Source organism: Eriocheir sinensis, chromosome 21, assembly GCF_024679095.1.
Source record: "Eriocheir sinensis breed Jianghai 21 chromosome 21, ASM2467909v1, whole genome shotgun sequence".
NCBI classification, from domain to species: Eukaryota; Metazoa; Arthropoda; class Malacostraca; order Decapoda; family Varunidae; genus Eriocheir; species Eriocheir sinensis.
In genome coordinates, this window is record NC_066529.1 from 6,004,305 (window position 1) to 6,023,933 (window position 19,629).

Below are 19,629 nucleotides of genomic sequence, written 5' to 3' on the forward strand. Positions count from 1 at the left end.
AGCCTCACTCGTGTGAGGATGAAGTGAGGGACACCATGAGCGACTGGCTAGTATTGGTACTGGTACCGAGCAGTCTGATACCGGCACCATGCCGTATAGTTGGTACCGTTAGTACCGATCCAGTTGCGTGAGACATATGGTGGCCACTCCATAAAATATCACGTATAAGTGGAAAAAACTTGTAAATTAAACATTTATTTGGATTTTGGACCCCGCGTTATTTTAAAAACGCGTAAACCAAACTCGCATAAATCAAGAGTTACCTGTACTTTACTAAATGGGGGTTCAAATTCTTGCAAACCATACCTCAATATCAAAGTACAAGTAATAGATTTAAAAAAAAAAAGATGTTGCTGGGCCAAGCTTAAGGACTCGTGTCTTTTTTTTAAATGAACTGCTGTTTAAACTCCGCCCCAGCACCAAGACAAATAAAATAGTAGAAAACAGCAGCTCATCTACATGTATCAGAAATTGTAGTGGATTTAAGCAGAGTTCAACAGGTAAGTCTACACACCTGCTCATCTTAATGGGTCTGCTTCTCTGTGGTTACTTTGATCCATGTTAATCAGGCAGCACCATCGCTACAACCTGTGAGGCCGTGGATCTACGCGTACCTACAACCAGGCCCCGAGGTGACGCTTCAGTTTCAGGTGGTTGTGCAAGTCGTGGCGATTCTAAGACCTGGGAGGTGGGCGTTTCTGTGACTCTTCTAATGGTCTGGCATGATGACTTTTTCTCTCTCTCTATGTCTGTCTATCTCTCTTTGTTGGCACCTACATAGCTTTAACTACCTTCATTTTTAAAGCACACCAAGAACTTCATGGCCGTGACGGAGAATTATGGCCGCCGGGTCCAGGTCGGCGATATTGTGGGTGTGATGTTGGATCTCCATGACAGGACCATCAGTAAGTTGCCTGCTCGATGCTGTCTCTCCGTCCAGCCACCACCCTCTGCATTGCACTCGCACACCCTACATGTTAAGACCATTTACATGCCTCCTTGTGCACACCGAACCTGCAAACTGGGAACTGGTGTTTGTGTTTGAACATAAGAAACACACACACACATGCTATCAAGAGAAACTCGTGGCGCCCTTTGTGTGCAGGCTCCCTGGCGCCCTTCACTAATACTTGTCTTATGTTTATTCTTCACAGCTCTGCCACAGGATGCATTGGCCGTTAGGGAGGCCAAACTGCTAACCCAGCACTGTGTTCCAGACCCGTGTAATGCTGCTCAGTACAGTGCAGCACACCAACTGCTGACTCAATGCAGAAAGAAATGTGTCTTAATGTCATGCACTCTGGCACCTGAGGGCTTGGGGCAGATGTTTGGTGTGCTGCACTTGACTGACGATTAATATCCCTCTAATAAGCTGTCATGTTGCAGGTCTGTGTTCTTTTTTGAGTGTCAGTCCTGAGTTTTCGTTTGTGTGTGACACAGGAAGAGAAGTGTTATGCGAACGTTGTGGACAGCTACGGTCACAAGTGGCAGGTTGGCGACGTAGTGGGCGTGTGCCTTGACTTGGTCGACAGAACAATCAGTGAGTGCCTCGGGTTAGGTCCTCACTGGCTGCCAGGCCTTGGGAGTAGCGCCTTCTGTTAGGCCGTAGTGTTACATGTAGTTCTTTCCTGGAGCTTCTGAGAGTTGTCCTGCCTGACTCGGCACGCAAACAGGACCGCACCACCCCAGGGAACACATGCCCTGGGGCGCCTCCTGCTTTGCCTCGTAGTGACCCATGCACAGACTTTTTACATCCCTTCCCTTCATTTGTACCCTGCTGGTCACGGGAGTCTCCATTGTTATACCTGAGGCTTATGTTACTGCTATCACCTATACTTGAAAGTGTAGCCTATAAATAGAGTAGCCTTACATGGAACACACTGGCCACCTCAGCTGAAGTCCAGGGCCACCCTGACCCTCCTCCAGCCCTTTCTCTTCCCAAACCCTCCAAAATAAAATCAGTTGTCTCCACTCTTGAATCGACACTGAGATAGAGACAAATGGAATAAATGTTATCAGTTTAAAGAAACAAGAAACACAACTGCTGGCAAAAGTGTCATATGATTATGTAAACCTGGAAGATTTCAGTGCGAACAATTAGTATAATCCTGTTCACGATCCCTGTATGTAAGCCCTGCCCCTTCTCTTGCTGTCAGTATGTATGTGTGTGTTTGTGTATGTATGTGTGTGTGTGTGTGTGGTGCAAGTGTACCCTCTCCGATATCTGTGTGTTGTATTGCCTGGCTTGCTGTTTAATGTACCTTGCTGAGGTGCTGCATGTTTTGTGCAATGCACCCACCTTGCATTAGCCAGTGTCTGTGTTAGAGGTGGGGGGATACTGCTGCTGCTGCTGCTGCTGCCACCAGGACCCACTTCAGTTGTTGGAACGTTCACCTGCATGATCTGATTTTGTTGCTAAACTTTTTTCCCTTTTTCGTAGTAAACAATTAGCCTCATTTTTTTGTCATCCATTAATCTTGTATCACTGCCACGCTTCCATCATGATTTAATTAGGCCAGAGTTGAACATTCTTACTGGATATCATGTACAGTAACTTGAAATATTACATAGAGCAACTGGTATAACTCATGAGCAATATTTTCTTTTGTGTAGATGCTAACTGTTTGCCGTAAGTATTGCTTATAAAGAGAAGCTGCATATTTTACATAGTATTTTTCATGATGCACTGTTTGTTTTGTAAATATTAAGAAATGTAGGTAATTATATCTATTTAATTATCTATCTTTTTATAGGTAAATAGATAGATAGATAGATTAGCAAATATGTAAGTTTATAATGTTAGTTAAATAGAAAACTTATTTAGGTTGCAACCCTTTTTTAATTATACACGTAATGAAAAATTGCTTTAGCTGCAGCCTGAAGAGCTGAGTCTAGCACTCCATGTGTAATATAAATACATAGTCCAGTTACTTTCCACCAATCTATGAGGATAGAGAATAAAATGCCTGAGTCAGTGGTACTTAAATAGCTAGGCTTCATCTTCCCTGAGTCAAAATGTGTGTTTCCAGGCTTCTCCCTCAATGGAGAGCTGATGATGGATGCAAGTGGCTCTGAGACAGCCTTCAACGAGGTGCAGGGTGATGCCTTTGTGCCCGCCTGCACCCTGGGTGTCGGCCAGCGGGCACACCTTGTCTTCGGGCAGGACATCAACCAGCTCAAGTTCTTCACCACCTATGGCCTTCAAGAGGGATATGAACCTTTCTGTGTGTACGTAAAATTCTGCAGTGTTTCCCATCATTCTAAATGAAGTGACTTTTACAGTATTTTCTGGAAAGAGACTATCGTTATCATCATTATTATTATTATTATTACTAATGATATGACTTCTCGCAGGAACATGGAGCGGCCCGTCACCTTCTGGTACACCAAGGACCAGCCCATCTTCGAGAACAACGACGACTTCCACGACTCCACCATCGAAGTAACGCGCATCCCCGCAGGCTCCGAGACTCCGCCCTGCCTCAAGATCGCCTCCAAGATGTTTGAGCAGTGCGAGAAGGCCAACTGGGAGTTCCTGAGGGTGTCTCTTCCAGTGGTTTGCGATGACGTCTTTATTGAGTGAGTGAAAGAGGCAAAAGAAAGTTCAGAGGGTGGGGATGGAGTAAGGAGAAGGGTGAAGAGGGAGGATAGAGAAAAAAGGTTGATGGAGCAAATAGAGTGAAGTAGGGGGTGGATGGAATGAGGGGAGGGTTGCACTGTGAGGGTGACAGGTGGTGCAGTTTGAGGAGGGTGTGAGGAGGGCAAGGAGGATAGTGAGAAGGGGGTGGATGGAGGAATGGGCAAAAGAAGGTGAAAGGAGGAAGAAGGGTGAGGAGATGATGGGTGTTTTTGTTTGTCTCGTTAGTGTTATGAGAGACACAACAACACACAGGGTGAAAAAACTGAAGCTAATAGATAGACCTTTGCTTACTATTAGACAATGACATGGCAAGGCAACTCAAGGCAAATCAAGTTGTTCTAAAACCAGACAGCATGCTCACAGAGGTCATTATGCTCCACACCCCAACCTTGGTAATCCCAAAACTTGAGACAGACACTATCATTGAGCTGAAGGGTACCCTCATGGCTTAAGGCTTTCATGGTCCTTATCTGCTTCTATACCCATTACACCACTTCTTCCCATCAGAGAGGAAGAGAAGGCCCAAAAATGGCTTGAGGTGAGGAAGCGTCAACACACCCTGAAGCACGGCGAGGTCCAGCCCTCCATCGCCTTCCAGAGTTCCTTGGTGGACACTGGCTTCTCGCTCTCCGACATCAAGGGTGGGTAACAAGCAACAATCTGTATCCCTCCACCCAGTCAGACCTAGAAACTTGATCTTCATGGTAAATCTGAGCTTTTTTGTGTGTGCACTGAACAACCAAATTACTAGAATGGGAACCCTAGAAATTTTAAAAGTACATTTTGACAGAGAACCAGGTGGAGACATTTTAAATTAGAACCTTTGCCAAAGCAGGATTTAGTGCAGTAACATAAGACAAAAAGAAGTAGATAGTGTTGAGAAAATCCTGTAATGGCTGATGATAGTAAGGTTACTGTTTTAGTTGCGTTAGCCATTTTGTGTTTAGCAATCTTGTTATCCAAAATTACTCTGCTGTTCTGTATAGGTGAGTGGAGGTTTTGTGCAACTGTCATGTATATAGCATTTGTGTTTTTTGTTGTCCTGGCAAGATGACTTGAGTATTTCATCCCTCAGAGCTACACTACAGCAACGAGGAGGGTGTGGAGGCAGACGAGGGCATCGCCAGAAAGGCGGCCCCAGCTGAGAAACCAGTCACAGACGCAGCAGGTACGGGTACAGCTATGAATATACACATGAAAAAGCACATGGGCATCGACATACACGCACCACACACACATTCGAGTGCAGCTCATTTTCTATATATCACACGTAGTTAAAGAAACTAGGTAAATACATACAAAGTTTGAGGAAGTGTTTTATATCTCATTTGGAAGTACGTGCATACATTTTATTTCACTAATTACTCAATAACTACCCAATATTGTGAGCCTGAAATGCGGCCTTGTGCTTGACAGGCAAACTAACGACAGAGCAAACTGGTGTGACTGAGGATACAGCAACGACAGATGCAGCTGACAGGAAGAAGCGCGGCAAGTCTCCATTCAGGTGAGTGGGCGAAACGAAGGAGAGACTAAGGGTCGAGGAGGGAGTGGGGGAGAGAGCAGAGGGGAGAGCCAAGAACCTGCTCCAACTTGCTGATGGCCTCCTCCCATGCCCTCTGAGGTTGCTGTCCACACATTAATATTTTCGTCTTGTGATAGGAATGGTCGCTCTGACTAAATGTTGATTGTTGATGGTCACACTCAAGAGTGTGTGAAGGGTTAGAGGTGGAAGCTGTGTTTTAGCTTGTGTCAATGACAAGTGTGTTGTGATGCTGCATCAACGTATCTCTCTTGCAAGCATGGACCTCATCCGTGAGGACCTGACGGAGCGGCGCCTCAGGTTCAAGAGCAGGTGAGTGAGTGTCTGGCAGGCACGAGTCTCAGCAGGGCTTAGGGCCATCATGCCCACTGTCTCCATGGTCCTTGTTTCCTTATCATGACATACTGGATATATCATGTTGCATGTCATCTGCTCTAGGTCAAGGCTAGTGTCCTGCCCTGCAAGGGAGGGCAGGAAAGAGGGAGCTTCACTCACCCTCTTGTGTTTTTCCTGCTGATTGGACTCGCCAGACAGTTCCACACCGCAGTGACTGCCGTCATGGCCGCCAGGTACTCTCGCCTGTCTTCCGTGTCCCTCCTGTGCTAGCACGCCTATGTTCCCTCACCCTTACTGCTCCTGCACCAGCCAGGCACTGGTCCCGGGGCCCCTCCTTCCCCCCCAGCCCCTCCCATTGCCCTTTCTTTCTGATCTGCTTCATAAGAATCACCCTTTGGACTTCCCTTGTAAGAATTTAAAGTACATCAGGGTAAGAATGTCCCAGACCAACACTTGTCCTTAACTGCAGAGCAACTTTAAGAGAGAGTCCCAATGGCCCCTTCAAGATGAAGTTGGGTAAGCATTGCCTCTTAGGGGTCATCAGCAGGTAGCCATGTGTGCTGGTGTGCCGGCACGGGGCTAGGGGTCAGCAGGGGAGCCTCTGGGCAGGGACAGGCTTCTGCCACACTGGGGGCTGCTCCTCACCTGTGCCCTGGGACCCTTAGTCTCTCTTTTCTCCATTTCTTCCTGTTCTTCCTTCTATTTCTTTGATTTTCATAAACACCACATTTTTTTCCGGACGTGATAATCACAGTTACCACGATTATCACCGGCGGTGTCCTGCGCAGCACGCCTCTGCCTGATTCTTTCTGTGTATATATATATATTTATATATATGAGTAAATGTCCATAAATGCTTTTCTCCGTGTCTCTAAGGAATGCTGGCGACGCGGAGGCCAGTCTTTCTGCCACTGCCACCACTCACATTTTGATCTTAAAGTTTGCATCCTTATTGTCAATATACATACTTTGTACTGTATTGTGCATTGTACTCTGCAGCTGTTCGTGACTCGTCTGATTCATAAATATGTGATTCTTAATTTTTACTTCCTGTTCAATCATAAATTTTGTTTTAGACATTAATGTATTAATGTTTCTATGTATATATGTATATGTGCATACACACACACACACACACACACACACACACACACACACACACACACACACATTATGGAACGGACTTGACGAGGAGACTGTGTGTACAAAAACGTTTCATGAATTTAAAGCCAAACTGGATAATAAGCGTTATGGAGACAGGACAGCACGAGCCTAGTACGGCTCTTTTCCTGTATTTCACAACTAGGTAAATACACACACACACACACACACACACACACACACACACACACACACACACACACACACATGCATGCACACAGTTTGGACAGTTCGGATTTAGAAAAGGGAAATCGTGTGTCACTAACTTACTCTGTTTCTACTCAAGAGCATAGACGTGGTGCAAGAGAGAGAAGGGTGGGCTGATTGTGTATATCTCGATTTGAAAAAAGCTTTAGACAATGTTCTGCACAAAAGGTTAGTCTGGAAACTAGAGTAGTGGGGAGGAATGGGCGGAAAGGTTATCAAGTGGATGATAGATTACTTAGCAGGAAGAGAAATGAGGATAGTGATTAGAGAGGAGAAATCAAATTGGAGGAGAGTGGAGAGTGGTTCCCAATGCTCAGTTCTGGCACCAGTAATGTTCATAGTATATATAAACGATATGGCAAAGTGTATAAAAGTTATATGAGCCTTTTTACAGATGATGCAAAGTTAATTAGAAAAGTGAGGACGGAGGAAGATTGTGAGGAGCTGCAAAAAGACCTGGACAGAGTATATAGATGGAGACAGTTATGGGAGATGGAATTTAATGCAAAAAAGTGCCATGTTATGGAAATGGGGAAAAGTAAGAAAAGACCAAGGAAAACATACAGGATGGGAAAAGAAAACTTAAAGGTGGTACATGAAGAAAAAGATTTGAGAGTAACGGTGCAAGACAAACTATCCCCAGAAAAGCACATAAACAATCCCATTTTATGGACAAAGAAATGATGGAGAAAAAAATAACAGCAATGATAAGACCAAAGCTTGAATATGCTGCAGTTGTGTGATCGCCTCACATAAAGAAGGATATCAGAAAGCTGGAACAGATACAGAGAATTGCAACTAAAATGGTCCCAGAACTCTCGAATATGACGTATGAAGACAGATTAAAGGAGATGGACTTGACGACACTAGAACAAAGAAGGGAGAGAGGAGATATGATCACGCTTATAAGTTGGTAAATAAGTTTGATGAGGCAGATAGAGATGATCTCTTCTTAACTGCGAGAACACAGGGGCTGAGAGGACATAGGAAGAAACTTAATAAAGGAACCTGTTTGAGTGACTTTTAAAAAGTTAGTTTCCCACAGAAGTGTTTACACTTCTGCCGCAAGTGTGCTTGCGGGAAGAGGTAGTAGAGGCAAACAGTGTTCAACAAATGAAGGAAAGGCTGGATAAATGTAGATATGGAGACGGGACTATTAGAGTTTAGCTCGGGCCCAGTAGACTACAAATAGGTAAGCACTCACACTCAAGAAGGCAGTGGTCAGCATGCTTGTCTCACAACAAAAAGTTTCTGGTTTTGTTTCCTGGGTGGAGTGGAAATGGATGGGCAGTCTTTTTTAATTTGTGCCCCTGTCCACCCAGTGGTGAATGTGTACTGGGTGTCAGCCATGGTTTGTGTTCAGCCTCCCAAGGGTGTGTGGGTGTGAGGCTTCAGCCATTCCCAGTGATCCGTCTCTTGTAAGCTCAAAGATTATTCAGGGAAGGTACTCACTGGTGATAGTGAGTCTTACTTGGTCAGACCATGGTGAATTATACACACACACACACACACACACACACACACAGACACACAGATCCCCCTATGTACACATTTGCCTAATTCACATGTGTATTTGTGTGCCTTCACAGCCTCTGTGGAGGCGTGGCTGCTGTGCCTCAAGATGGTTGCGAGTGTGCTTGTCTCCCTCAGGTTTTTCAGTAAGAAGCGCGATGCAAGCAATGAGCGTGCTAGGAGCAAGGGCCGCACACCTGAACCTGGCAGCAACACCTTGGAGGTTCCACGGCCCCCGAGGAAGAACCGCTCCCCCTCTTTGCGTGTGGCCCAGGGTGGTGACGGCAAGTTAATGCCGCCTGCCATCCCCGAGAGGCAGGTTAGTGCCTGCTCCCTCACCTGTCTGTCTAGTGTTGGTCATGATCCTCATCCTGTCTTGATGAAAAATTAACCACTCAAGGATCTAAAGATACTTCCTTAGAGGGATTGGTTTCTGCTTTCAAAATTGTAAAAAACTACTATCAAAAACTAAGAGAGATCTAAAATGAATTTTAACCTCTTCAGTCAAGTTATGTATACATATGTCATACTATAATTGGTGTACCATAAAAGAAAACAGGCTTTTAGCTGTTTTCTGTGGTTTGTCATATTCAGAAAATTATTGTGAATAACAAGCCTGTTGTAAAGCTTGTTGTAGTCATTAAGCAGTGGGGAGGGGAGATAAGACTGTGTGTGTGTTTGCCACGAGTCAGCTGTCCTTTAACCCTTGGTACCGTCCTCTCTCCCATCAGACTGTGACAGAGGAGTCACGAGAGGAGGAAATGTTTGACGCAGAGTGCCTCAAGCTGATGAACGAGTATTTCTACGGCGTCAGGATCTTCCCCGGCCAGGACCCCGCACACGTCTATATCGGGTGGGTCACCACGCAATACCATATCCATGACACCGCCTTCGACCAGTCCAAGGTCCGCTCCGTCATCGTGCAGGAGTACACTGAAGAAGGACACATCCAGAGCGCGTGAGTATGAAAATCAGAGGAACTAAGGCATTGGGATTGACCAGAGGAAGTTTGGAAAGTTTGAGGAGTACCAGTGGGTGTTTTACTTCTTTCTATGCCATTCTGATTCATGACTTGCCATTCAGAAGAGTTGTGTCTATGAATTGATGTGTAGGTGTTGACTAGAGGATTTTTAGAGACTAGGGAGTATAATTGAATGTTTAGACCTAAGGTTTGCTTCATTCTTTTAACTGTTTGCTGCGATTGGCATGGATTTTGCCTTCACTGGTAGCCTAGGAACATATACTCCCAGGTCTTTCTCTGCCTCTGTGGTGGATAGTAGTGTTTCCCATGTGGTACTGATACGCTGGATTTCCTCTCCCAAGGTGCATGACTTTACATTTTTCTTCATTGAATTGTAGCAGTTGTCATTGAGTGGAGGTTAGGTTTTACATGTATGAGGAGTCAGACTGATTAATTTCTTGGGTAGTTGGAGGAGATACGACTGTGGAGTGATGCATATGAATTACCCATGGAGTTTATGGGGAGTTCAAAGGGGTTATCATTGAGTAGAAATGAGGTTGTCTTTGTTTTAAGTAGTCAGGATGGTTGAGGTCTTGCTATTCAGGGTCAAAGAATCAATTGCTGATGTTGATCTTACACGTGGTATATATGAAGAATATTATAAAGTTTTTTCCACATTTTAAGGAGTCTCACTGGGTATTGTTCTGCTACTTAAAGATGTTTTGACTTTGAGTTGATGCTGAGAATGTTTCATATCTGACCCGCAGTGTTGAGCGTCACAGCTGCTACATGTTCCGCGCGGATGAGCTGCACGCAGAGGTTTCGTCAGACACTGGAGGTAAGGGCGCCTCACAGGGCATGTTCATCGGTTGCTTCATCGACACTGCGACGGGCTTCATCACACTGCAGTGTGACGGCAAGGAGACACGCCACAAGTATCGCATGGAGCCCGGCACCAAGCTGTTCCCCGGTGTGTTCCTGGAGCCTACGAGCAAGGAGGTACTGCAGATTGAGCTGGGCCGCACCCCCACCACCCTACCTCTCAGCGCCGCCGTCCTGCAGAACAGCGACAAACATGTGATTCCGCAGATGCCGCCGCGACTGAAGGTCCAGATCCTCAAGGTGCGCCATAAACAGCATCATCGTTATCACCCATTGACAGTCCACTACACAATACAGGCCTTTCCTAATGTTCTCCAGTCTCTATCTCTGACATTATTGTACTCTGTCCTGTTCCCACAAATGCTCTAACTTCATCTGTCCAACTGTTTCTCTGTCTTCCTTGATTTAGACAGTTTTGGGTTGCTACTGGTGTCCGTCCGTTACCTTTTCAAGGCATGATATGACCTGCTTACTCCTAGTTGTCTAAAATTATCTTCAACCTTTGTCTGTTTCCTGATTCAAGATGTTTGGTTCCTACTTTTACATGATACCCATCATTTTTCTCCATGTTCCTCAGTGTACAGTTGCCACAAAATCATCTTATTGTCCACCTTATGAATAACTGAATAGAGGAGGAATGAATAATAGTGATGCTGGATGCTGCTGCTTACTTACGTGGTCTGTTTTCATTCTATTTCATATCCTGACGCAGGATTTACTTTCTCAACTGACGTCGTATATTATGTGTGTGTGTGTGTGTGTGTGTTCTTAACTATTTACTCTTAACTATTTATATTTTTGCTGTACTGAAACTTTTAATGTCCTGTATTGTACTTTTTTTTTTCTTTCTTTCTGTATTACTTTCTTTCAATACATCTATCTGTCTTTACTTTTTACTTATTCATGTGTGTGTGTGTATTTACCTATTTATATTTACCTATATGTAGCATACAGGGCCTGAGCTAGGCTTGGATAGTCCTGTCTCCTTGTCTACTTTTATTCAATCTTTCTTTCATTTGGTGGACACTTTGCCTCCACCACTTCCTCCTCCAAACTGTTCCACAAATCCACACTTCTATGAGGAAAGCTGTGTGTGTGTGTGTGTGTGTGTGTGTGTGTGTGTGTGTGTGTGTGTGTGTGTGTGTGTTCATACTCTCCAATTAACATGTCACTTTGCCCTGTTGCAGCCCCATGAGTGGTCACGCGTTCCCAACACTTCTCTCAAGATCCACGCCCTCAAGCTATCAGACATCCGTGGCTGGTCCATGTTAGCTGAGGACGCTGTGCCTATGCTGGCCTTGCACATCCCAGAGGAGGATCGCTGCATTGACATCCTTGAGTTGATAGAGTACGACAAGTTACTGAGCTTCCACGCACACACACTCGCTCTGTACTGCGCTGTGTGTTACCAAAGCAATTACCGCGCGGCCCACACACTCTGCTCACATGTGGACCAGAAGCAACTCCTCTATGCCATGCAGTCTGAGTACATGTCTGGCCCACTCAGGATGGGCTTCTACAACTTGCTCATCTCCCTTCACCTCGAGAGCTTTGCCAATACAATGTACGTGGTAGTACCAGGAATTAGGGAATACCATCTTTTTACTTCTGTTAGTGGAGATGAGGATAACTGGCAAACTGCTAAAGGTTATGTATGTGGAGCAGACACTTGGGAAATATCATCTCAGTACCTAGCAGTTTTATAGCCAGTGTTCAGGCTTGAAAAAGATGGATTGTTTGGAGGCTTTTCAAGTTTGTATATTTGTATGTGGGGAGCAGCACTGGTTCATAATACACCAGCTCATTATGCCTGATTTCAAAGATGAGGATTATACAAAAAATGCCCAAAAGTTGTTACATTTCCCTGAAAATTACTGAAGAACTTAAAATATCCTCAAGAATTACTATGTGTTTCCTTTTGAGAGATCACTATATAGATTTTCAAAGACCATGCACATGACTAAGAAGCTACATACTGAACCAATACTAGTCACCCTTAAGCCGGTGTTTTGCCCTACACAGGGAGGTGACACAAAATGAGTTCATCGTGCCACTGAGCAGTGACCTGAAGGAGATCTACTCCGAGGAGGGGATGGGCAACTCCATGGCCGCCACGCACACAGAGTCCGTCCGGCCCCTCATGACCATGTCCGACATCAGGTATGTATGTGGCACCAACCAAGATCCCTCAACATTTAAGATAAAAATGAGATTTTTTCCATAAAAGACAAAAAATATAAAGATGATAACTTAGAGATCTTCTGTAAAGGTGAAAATGTAATGACCTGTAATACCAAAAATAAACTGAATGGTAACCATTAAAAACATAATCTACAGAGGCTTCTTAGCATAAATGGTCTAAATGGCTTCATGCTGGAGTGCTTATCAAGCAATTGTGTTTCATCATATGCTTGATGATGCATATACCTATCGTGTTATCAAGTCAATTTAATGTCACCGGCTTGGCTCTGCAAATATGTGTATATAATGCTACAAGTTTTTCAAGTTCTTTAAACCACTGGTGTTCACCAGTCTCTTAAAATCATGAGCACTACAAGAGAATAATTATTGTCTTACTTCATAGAATTGATTTCTATATATTTTATAGCAGCTCCTTTAGACACTGAACATGTTTTGATTAATTTTTATATAAATTCTGGGTATGTACAACCTAAGGTGAGTGTTACGTATAAAAGCTTCTTACAAGCAGCTGACTGTAGGGACAGGACTTGCTAGTAATGGCAAGACACTCAGGTTAGGTGTCACGGCAGCATCACACAAGCATGTTTTTTGCCATCTTTGGAAATTTTTTTACCAGTACAAACATCTTTTTATAAAGTCACCCTGTGCCTCTTTCCTTTGTCTCACAATGATGCTTTCCTCACTAAAGCTTCACTAATTACTTCAGTGAGATAAATGTCATCGTGAGATAAAGGAAAGAAACTTATTTTATGCCTCATATGTTTGAACCACATGATGTTTACCTCACCTCAGTATTACAATTTAAGCAAGCAAAAAAAAAATATTAACATGACATACAGGAAAGACACATGGAGTGACTCACATTCATCTAAAGATACTTGGACTGCCAGGAAAATACCAAGAGATGCTGGAAAAAAATATGTACGTGTGATCTGTTACACTGCTAGGGAATGATAGTTGAAACCCATTTGAGAACATCAGTTCCCATGTATAGTCCTTAAGCTGCCACCCCCCAGCCCCTCTACCTCAGCCTCCTCCCCTTCATCCTTCCCTCTCCTTGCATGCTTCACACCGCTTCCATGCTTTAAAGAATTTGATCTCACCTTTACACAAACGTTTTTTGCTTTTATTACTCAGTCGTTACCTCTGTGATGTTATACTGCTTTTAATTAGCCTTGTGCTCATATTTTTCTGTATTCCTATGGTACATATATTACCGTATTTACTCACAAGTTTTGTATTCTGTATATATTTTGGATCAGCGTGGCCCCCTTATTATTCCTTTATTTTTCCTGTGTTATTTTTGGTTACCTTTTTTCTATATTGTGTAATGTTGAGAGTAGGTAGAGTTGACTTACTGACTGACTGACTCACTGCCTCTCCAATGGTGTCAGCTGATCAGTGGACATGGGTGGCTCTTGGATCTCTGTTATGCTATCACTTTTCTATTCCCACTTCAGGGTTTACTGTCACATTGTTTCCTTTCTTCCAGTTCACTATGACATTTTTTTTCTGATGAGTTTTACTGTCAGTGTTTCCCCTTCTTCAGTTCATTATGCATTGTTTTTGTTTTTTATGAGTTTTAAGTTTTCCCTCCTGTGCACAATATAATGTTGACTGATTTTGATGTGAATTTACATTTTTCTTTGCTCTAACTACTACTGTTCCCCCTGTCTTTACTCAGGTGTTCTGTCTCTGCTCTCTTTTCCCCTCTTCAGTTTACTATGTCTTTTTATCATCAGCTTCAAGTTCCCCCTCCTGTGCACAATATGATATTAACTGTTTTTTTGTTGTGTATTCATATTTTTTTTGTCTTCCTTTTTTTCTCCCCAACTCTTCATCTTACGCCTGTTGTGTGGCGTTGTGTGTCTGTGCGCCGTAACTCACCGGCTGCCATAACACCCTTCCCCCCTTCACCCACGCCTATCCACGCCCACCGCCGCCGCACCGCTTGTCTTTACCTTTGACTCGCGTCCTGCCTGCGGTCTGCCTGCCGTCCGCATGCCCCCGCCTCTGCTCAACCCGCCTGCCTGTAGTGGACAACCCGTCATCCCAGACCATCTCTCTCTCCACTCTGCTCCTGGCCTTATCAATATTTCCTTCGGCGGCCACTCCAGCTCCAACATCGAAACCATCAAGGGCCTCTCGTCCCCACACTTCCCGCTAGACGTGGCGCGAGAGTTCGTCATGTACGCCCTGTCTGAGGCCGTCAAAGCCAACCAGGTCCACAACAGGGACCCCATCGGTGGCTCCAATGAGAACCTTTTTGTGTAAGTGGCTTTAGTACCTTTTGATCACTTAAAGGAAAACACTTTTGAAGAACTTTTTAATGATCATGAAATTATGTACACAGTATATTTCTTTAAGATCATGCCATAGTATTAGATACATATTTGTCAGATGAAAGAGTAAGGCTTATAGGTTCTACAGACTTAGAAAATGAAAAGTCAAGTTTCTTGTTGATTCGCCACCTCCACTCAGCTCCTTGTGTGATTACTTAAAGTTTTAATGGCATTATAAACACCATGTGATGTTACAGTTTATTTTTTCCCTGCTATGCTGAGTAGCTTTCCTATTCCCAAGTATATTAGTCACATTTTTGCCTCTTGGTGAGATAGAGAAAGTTCACTGGTTTTCCTTGGTGTGTCTCAGGCCACTGCTGAAGCTGGTTGACAAACTACTGCTGGTGGGCATTCTGCAGGATGACGATATCATCAAGTTGCTCATCATGATTGATCCACGCACGTGGGATCCTGACTTTGATCCAGGTAATTGCTGCCTCAACACACACTGAGGAACATAATCACAGTTCCCTTAAAAAAATTAATGTCAATCATAGGACAAACTAAATCTTCCATTGGATAATATCTAAGGTAATATGGAGCACTTTTTAATGTCTAGAGCTTATAGAGCCCAGAAAGAAAAATGAACAGTTTATCCAGGAATATTCCTGTTTGTCTTAAGCCATAGTAAGCCTTCCATTAGGTATCCTCAGGAGTCATATGGAACACTAATATCATTATCAGTTTCTTCTCCATCTTCAAAGAGAAGTATAAATGCAATATTCATCAATAACCATGTCTGTCATAAGCCACAGTAACAATCTCCCATTAGCTATATCTTCAACATGAAACACTTGGGATGAGTTCTAGATCCTTCTCCTCCCGCAAAGAAAATTATGAATCCAGTGTCCAGCAATAATCATATCTATCTCAGACCATAGTAAGTCCTCCAATAGCTTTAGGAGCTTTAGGACATACCTTTAGGAGTAACAAGGAGCACTTTTTACTGTTTCTAAGGATGTCTATGCCCAGAGAGGCCAATTTAAATGTAATAATCAATCATAATACTCGAGTCTGTCTTAGGCCATAATAAGTCAACCATTGATATCTGTAGGAGACATGTGAAGCACTTTCTTCTGGTCCACAAAAAAGGACTGCAACAAGGGTCTGGTGGACATGGAGATTGTGAATACTTTTTTCATATATCTCTCATTCAGTCCTGGGTCTGTCTCCATAACTGTAAATGAAAAGCAAAGCAAGAAAAGGTCATAGTAAATCGTCCATGAGGTATCCATAGGTGCAACAATGAGTTTTTTTGGCGTTTCCAGAGAAGGACGAGAACCGCAAGGGCCTAGTGGACATGAAGATCGCAGAGGGTGTAAAGCTTGAGATGTGTTATGTTCTTCACCACCTCCTCGACCTTCAGAAGAGGCACCGCGTTGAGAGCCTCATTGCCTTCGCTCATGACTACGTGGGTGAGGTGAGTGGACCAGACTGAGTTGTTTACAGGGCAGGTCTTAGGATGGTATTATAAGACATTTTCGCTTCTCACATCAACTATTTCTAAAGGTCAAAGAGGGGATCAGTCACGTTCTAATGGGTGTTTTTATAGGTTCACGTTACAGAAGAAGGGTCAGACTACCACCAGGGCCATAAAACTACCCCATGGAAATGCCCACAACTTATACGAAAGCCTTGTGAAATATGTGTACTTGGGAGACGAAATGTTTTAAATTATGACCCATAGACACATGGTAATCTGTATGTGTGACTGCAGACTGTCGGCCGAGGAGAATGAGATAAGGAAGGAAATAAATAATCCCAATGCACTCTGAAGACTAACTTTTCTTACACAGATCCAACAAGATCAACTGAGGCGGTACATTGAGATCAAGCAGTCAGACCTTCCCTCCTCTGTGGCCGCCAAGAAGACTCGTGAGTTCCGCTGTCCACCACGTGAACAGATGAACGCCATCCTGGGCTTTAAGAACCTGACTGATGAAGAGCTGGAGGAGACACCGTGCGGGGAAGATCTCAGGATAAAATTGTCGGAGTTCCACGGTGCTCTGATGTGCAAGGCGAAGATTCCTGGTGGATCTGAGGAGGAGGGTGAGGCTGAGGTCAGTTGTCACCAAGATTATTACATTAACGATTAAGAAGAGTATATACATGAAATTAAGATGAAGGGTATTAGTCAAACTGCCGAGTTTCTCAAGACGCTAAAGAGACCTGAGGGTGAGGTTAGTTGTTGTTGCCACTCTCATCACTTTGAGGGATTAACAACATTATTCATGGAGTTGGGAAGGATTTAGATTAAGGATATTGGTTTCTAGTACAGCTAAGTTGAGTTAGTATGAAAAGAAAGTTGTAGTTAGTAAGAAAAGGTCAGTTGTCATATCTACCACTTTGAGGAGATTAAGTACAGTATTCTTTGAGCTTCTAGGAATTGAGAGAAAGTACAATTTTGGGAAGCATTTAATCCATTCAGTAAGGCAAGATGCATCCAGTCTCATTCTTACAAATATTGGTTACTAGTAGAGTTTGGTTCAGATAGTAAGGAGAATCCATACTATATCCTTTTTTAGTTAAGTCTGATTCAATTAGTAAGGAGAAACACCTACAAAATGCATCATGTCTTCATTTCTGGTTAGTCCAGTCAGTAAGGAAAGACATTTACTGACCACTACCTGTATCTCTCCACTACAAAGGAGACTCCACCACCATCGTCCAAGGGTGTGATGTCGAAGTTCCTGGCTGTGATGGGCGGCCACAAGGAGGAGGTGGTCGAGGAGGCACCTCCTGAGGAGCCTGCCCCCCTGGACGCCGCTGACAAGTTCAAGAAGGTGCTCGTGGAGACCATTGTGCGTTGGGCCTGCGAGTCATTCATTGAGAAAGCTGTCCTCATCCGGGAGATGTTTAGGTGCGTAATGGTGGTGGTGTCTGTTTTGAGTGTGTTGTAATGCTGATATCTAGTAGTTACAAGGGCACGTATGGGAAATGAAGGAAGTTTGGGAAATGTTCATTTGCTTTGTGATATTGGCTCCTTGGGATGTGCCTTATGGTTTTATCTTTGCTTGCCCATACTTCTGAGAATATAAGTATGCCAGACCTCTTTCCCTATGAGCTTTTTATGAATCACTTCTATGGGTTAATGGGTTCATCCAACATATCAGTATTCTGTTAGTTCTAAGTAATATAACACAAATACACCAAGAATCTAGTTATTGGAAGTGAAGTCGTGTGTGGAATTCAAAACAAAAACGATTCAAAAGCTGCTGCTGGTTTTTGAGCTTGTAATAACTGACATGTCATAGGAAGGGACAACCTGGAATGTGGCCATTAGATATATATATATTTGCATAGACAAAGACCAAACATGGCAATACCTCCCATTTATTCACCAACCCAGTCCTCGCTTTCCAACCCAACCCAACCCTGCTCAACCCAAGCTCTCCTTCTGCCCTTCAGTTTGCTGCTGCGCCAGTACAACAGCGTCGGGGAGATGATGGCAGCGCTGGAGAAGACGTATGTGATCAGCAGCAACACCAAGAAAGATGTGGAGACGCTGTGGCTGTGCCTGAGCAAGGTGCGCGCCCTGTTGCCTGTACAGATGTCCCAAGAGGAAGAGGGCCTCATGCGTGAACTGCTCTGGTAGGTAGTGCCCTTGTTGTTGTGGTAGGCGTGGTGATGGTTGTGATAGCGGTGGCTGTAGGAGTGATGAATGGTGGGGTGGTAGTGGTGGTGAAAACTGTTTGGTGGAAGTAGTTAAGTTATTGAGCTAGTAGTGGTGGTTGTGGTTAAGGATTGCTGTGGTAAATGTAATGTTTTTATTATTATTATTATTATTATTATTAGTAGTAGTAGTAGTAGTGATTATTGTAGTGGTGGTTGTAATATTAGTAATAGAAGCACCAGTAATAGTAGTAATTATAGAAGTAGAGGATGCAATTTTTGTTATTGCATTATCAAGTGGTGAAACAGTAAATAAAAAGACGAGTACAAGAAAAATGCTGAACATATGGTGAATATAGAAACTTCATAAAGAACCTTACTTTACTGCCATGCAATCTACACTTCCTCCTCCTGCTCTTTCCTCTTTTCTTCCACCTCCTCTTCCCCCTCATCCTCTTCCTCCTCCCATTCCTCTTCTTCCTCCTCCTTCTCATCCTCCTCCCTGCTCCTTCTCCGAACAGGACTCTCGTGAACAACCACATCTTCTTCCAACACCCTGACCTCATCCGTATCCTGTGTGTGCATGAAAACGTGATGGCCGTCATGATGAACACGCTGGGCCGCCGCGCACAGGCCGTCGGCGAGACGCAGACGCAGGAAGGAGAAGTGACACAGACTAAGGAGAAGGTGCGGCCTCAGACCCTACCCTGTCCAGCCCCTTGTCGTTTTTTTCCATTATCTATCCCACCCTCAACCCTCCACCTTCCACCTTTCTTCTTTGCCAGTCAGCCGGCTACTCAGTCAGTCCTTGCGTGCACTTATCATGTGTGTTTTTATATTGCTCAAGCCAGCCAGTTTGTCATTTGGTACCTTTGTGCACTTATAATGTGTGTTTTATGATATTGTCTCAGTCAGTCAGTTAGTCATTCAGTCTTTTTGTGCACCTAACAGTTTGTGTGTTTTTATTAATATCATCTCGTGTAATTCACTCTGCAGTCTTTCTTTACTTCTGTAGAGAGACGTGGTTTGTGATTTTTTTTACTTTTTGGGTGTAATTCATCTTTAAATCACTTTCAAGATGTTTCAATGAGGAAAAATTCTCTTACAAATATTTAATACCTAAATTGAACTCTTTTACTTCAGAAGAGCATCAATTTTTCATGTTTTTTTTATGCATACATTCTGTTGAGATGAGTGATGCATTCCTTTTTAAGACAATGTGTTGCATTGA

At 43.7% G+C, this 19,629-nt stretch overlaps 1 protein-coding gene across 13 annotated transcripts in view; it reads left to right on the forward strand.

Annotated features, from left to right (window-relative positions):
- The window catches only part of LOC127001574 (ryanodine receptor-like), a 183,658-nt gene that overhangs the window by 103,604 nt on the left and 60,425 nt on the right, over positions 1-19,629 (forward strand). For 10 of the 13 annotated variants that reach the window (XM_050866342.1, XM_050866344.1, XM_050866345.1 and 7 more), the window contains 18 exons: positions 1,441-1,540; positions 3,030-3,228; positions 3,355-3,579; positions 4,148-4,281; positions 4,716-4,808; positions 5,057-5,147; positions 8,538-8,718; positions 9,131-9,357; positions 10,128-10,482; positions 11,430-11,806; positions 12,265-12,402; positions 14,481-14,714; positions 15,097-15,212; positions 16,055-16,206; positions 16,583-16,846; positions 17,435-17,646; positions 18,195-18,377; positions 18,920-19,085. In XM_050866342.1, the coding sequence (XP_050722299.1) occupies positions 1,441-1,540; positions 3,030-3,228; positions 3,355-3,579; positions 4,148-4,281; positions 4,716-4,808; positions 5,057-5,147; positions 8,538-8,718; positions 9,131-9,357; positions 10,128-10,482; positions 11,430-11,806; positions 12,265-12,402; positions 14,481-14,714; positions 15,097-15,212; positions 16,055-16,206; positions 16,583-16,846; positions 17,435-17,646; positions 18,195-18,377; positions 18,920-19,085 (3,447 nt within the window). Of the gene's footprint in view, positions 1-805; positions 906-1,440; positions 1,541-3,029; positions 3,229-3,354; positions 3,580-4,147; positions 4,282-4,715; positions 4,809-5,056; positions 5,148-8,537; positions 8,719-9,130; positions 9,358-10,127; positions 10,483-11,429; positions 11,807-12,264; positions 12,403-14,480; positions 14,715-15,096; positions 15,213-16,054; positions 16,207-16,582; positions 16,847-17,434; positions 17,647-18,194; positions 18,378-18,919; positions 19,086-19,629 lie in introns of all 13 variants that reach the window. The other 3 variants (XM_050866334.1, XM_050866346.1, XM_050866341.1) reach the window with 2 other exon arrangements.